Here is a 3,456-nt window from a genome sequence, read left to right as displayed (position 1 = left end):
TGTTATATATATATATATATATATATATATATATGTATATAAACTTATATACACCTGAGTATATAATGCTTAATTGCAATTGCAAAATGGTTGAATGATTATTTCAGGCCCCATTATTCAAAGACAGATATTGCGTATGTCATCTGTCCACTGGCGATATGCTGAGGGCTGAAGTCAACTCTGGTTCTGCACTCGGAGTTCAAATTAAGAAAATAATGGACGAAGGCAAATTGGTCAACGATGACTTGGTGGTCAGCATGATCCAGAACAATTTAGAGAAGCCTGAATGCAAACATGGTTTTTTGCTGGATGGCTTTCCGAGGAGTGTACCTCAAGCGGAGAAAGTATATAAGCCAGGAAAATTTATTATACTTTATAAAAAGCAGCTGAAGTGTTTAATTAACTGTGTCTAATTAACTTCTTGTTAATTAACTTGTTGTACAGCTCGATGAAATGCTCAACAAGAGGAAAACAAAACTTGACGCCGTGGTTGAGTTCGGTATTGAGGATAAATTATTGATCAAAAGAATCACAGGCAGGCTGATACATCCGACTAGCGGAAGATCTTATCACGAGGAGTTTGCTCCCCCCAAAGTTCCTATGAAGGATGACGTAAGTAACAAAAAGCTTTAAAGCTTTAAAGCTAATCTAGTACTCTTTGCTTCTGTTTTTTGCTTTTTTACCAATTTTTACCATGCATATTTCTAGAGAAACCTACCACTTTTTATCTTTTGTCCTGTTTCTTTGTTTTCTATCGCCTGAAATAAAAGCTGATGAGTCTCGGAAAAGACAAGAAACAATACGTAACAAGAAACACGATTAAATAATCGCCAAGAGAAAAAAGACAAGAGGTATAAAGTAAGAGATAGAAAGCAAAGTGCACATTGATTAATTTTTAGTAAAAAAATGATCAATTCCCATACAGTACAGAATTTGGAGCAATATCGCTGCAAAATCTTTGTAATATTGCTGCAACATGTGATGTTGCTATAACTTTTGTGCAATTTCATACTGTAGAGACTTTTTATGTGACATAATTTGGAAAAATATTTTTTAGCCGCTGCAAATTATTGCACTCGCAAAGTACTAATAAAAGATAAGCTTAGCGACATACTATGACCCTTATATACGGATTTTGATAAATATATCTCTACCGGAGATAACGTATAACGGCATGTTTTCGATAACAAATATGCAAAAATGAGATGATTACATAACTGAATACATTGTGCAGTTTAATTAAAGTCCAGGACATTGAAATATAATCTTTATATGTTGATAGGTCACTGGGGAACCTTTGATCAAAAGATCTGATGATAACGAGGAAGCTCTGAAAAAACGATTGGCTACATATCACACGCAAACTGCACCTCTCGTCGACTATTACGCTCTACAAGGGATTCATTACTACGTTAATGCTGCCCAATCTGCCGAAAAAGTTTTTAAGGACATCGATCAAATCTTTCTAAAATCCACCAAAAAGAAGGGTTTCTTCAGCAGATTTTTCTAGAACACTGCCAACAGAAATATTTTCAAAAATGTTCTTTCTTCTTATGGGATTGATTCTTGAAAAAAACAGAGATAATTGCAAACGTGTTAAAATAATGTTTCAAGAGCACCTTCATCATGGTCTTCATATTAATATCATTGTTAATAACATGAACGTCACGTTTACAAGAATCACTGTAAAAGATACGTTTCGTGGCAATAAAACGAAGATATGTAGCAGTATTTTATAGAGAGACACCATATTCTAGAGAGGTGCTACAATCATGGATCAAACACACATGATCTATTGATACTAAGAATGTAAAATAATGCTTATTATATTAGCTTAGGAAAGAAGCAGATACATTTGTACATAGTCGTTAAAGAATATTCCGATTCGTTGTTATCATATTTTCACGTGATATTGTCTATTGTATATCGGATTACTGAGATAGACTTTTATATATCTCAATATATTTTTAATTTCTTTTGTCACGGGAGTTTATCAGATTAAAATATGCGAAACAACGGCGAGGAACATACACAGCGACCATGCACTATTTACAAATGCGCACAATAAGTTTTGATATGTTATTTTTAGCGTTCAACACGATTGACTTATTTTTTGATTTTTATTTATCTTTGGAAATTAAAAAAAAAATTAACTAGAATTTTCAAATTTTCAATATCTTTTGCAACATAGTCGGTAAACAGATCAATCAATTGTTTAAAAATAGATAACAATTTTGACTTAATTGTGATTCTGGAATTGAATATGATAATAAAGTCTAACTGCCACAATTAATGGTAAACGCAAGATGCGTACGCAGACCTACGATTCTATTAGTCTGGATCTACAATAGGTTTTTAAGCCTTAAACCATAAGAAATGGATCACAATTATCCTCGCATTTGACTGTAATTGGCCAATTTCTTACGGCTTAAGACTTAAATCATCTATTGTAGACCCGGACTTACGCTTCATCACGTTATTAAAAGCAGCATTATCGAAATTGCAAGAGTAACTGATGTATAATTTTATAAAAGAGAACATATTATGAAGTTGCTTTTCAGAAACACGATTTTAGGAGAATACGAACGAAGTGCAACGCAAATTAAAGACCTATTTTACATAGAAAAATAAAAGTAAATAGATATATTTTTCCTGGTACAATATGGTTGATCCTATGTATTTACACGAAAACTCGAAATCCCAATATTTTCCGAAAGGCAAATGTAAATCTGTACAAGCTAGAATAAATCACATGTGAAATCTTTATGATATCTTAGTTATGCTGATAATAATTGTAATTGTAGATGTAATATCCTTTATAAGAAAGCATGCAGATAGTAGATACTTTTAAACAATATTTTTCTCAACTGTTAAATTTCAATTTTTATTTTATAACTATATTAAATTTTATTTTTAACTTTCTCTTAGTGGATTAGAAAATTAGAGTGATTTTCTTAATTATTTTAATATTTCAGAGGATTTATCTAAAGATCAAAACCAGAAAATATATCGCATATACATCGCAATTATTAACGTTTGAAGTATTTTTAAAACGTTTGTACTTTAAGAGTCATCATAGATCGGTATTTATAATCGGTTCTTAAGGTGGTCTTAAGTACAATCTTGGGTCCATAAACTAATCTTAAAATATTATTTAAGACGGTTTTAAAATAAGAACGGATAAAGAATATCGATCTTTGTTTATTTTTCAAGATAAATTTTGCGCCCTTCCAAGACTTATTTTACAGGTCTATTATTTTATAGGTCTTCTTTTTAGCTAAAGTTCTTGCACGGCTCAGCTTTTTTCCTTTTCTGTCCACGTTGGAAAGAAAGTGAAAAAAGATGAACCGTGCAAGAACTTTAGCTAAAAAGAACAGGCCTTATTTCTCATAGTTGGCTCTCTCGAAATTTGAAAATGGACCTTATTTTAATCTCATCGCATCTTAAATTTCATTC

The 3,456-nt window shown here is 31.7% G+C and overlaps 1 protein-coding gene across 1 annotated transcript in view; it reads left to right on the top strand.

Annotated features, from left to right (window-relative positions):
• LOC108754411 (adenylate kinase) overlaps nucleotides 1–2,116 on the top strand; it is a 2,982-nt gene extending 866 nt beyond the window's left edge. The window contains exons 2-4 of the mRNA XM_018496659.1: nucleotides 108–344; nucleotides 445–612; nucleotides 1,283–2,116. Of these exons, the coding sequence (XP_018352161.1) occupies nucleotides 108–344; nucleotides 445–612; nucleotides 1,283–1,510 (633 nt within the window). The 3' untranslated portion in view covers nucleotides 1,511–2,116. The remainder of the gene's footprint in view (nucleotides 1–107; nucleotides 345–444; nucleotides 613–1,282) is intronic.
• The last annotated feature ends 1,340 nt before the right edge of the window (nucleotides 2,117–3,456 follow it).

This window comes from Trachymyrmex septentrionalis, unplaced genomic scaffold (genome assembly GCF_001594115.1).
Source record: "Trachymyrmex septentrionalis isolate Tsep2-gDNA-1 unplaced genomic scaffold, Tsep1.0 scaffold8, whole genome shotgun sequence".
NCBI lineage: Eukaryota > Metazoa > Arthropoda > Insecta > Hymenoptera > Formicidae > Trachymyrmex > Trachymyrmex septentrionalis.
Note: the sequence above shows the minus strand (reverse complement) of the source record. Positions and strands in the feature narration are given on the sequence as shown.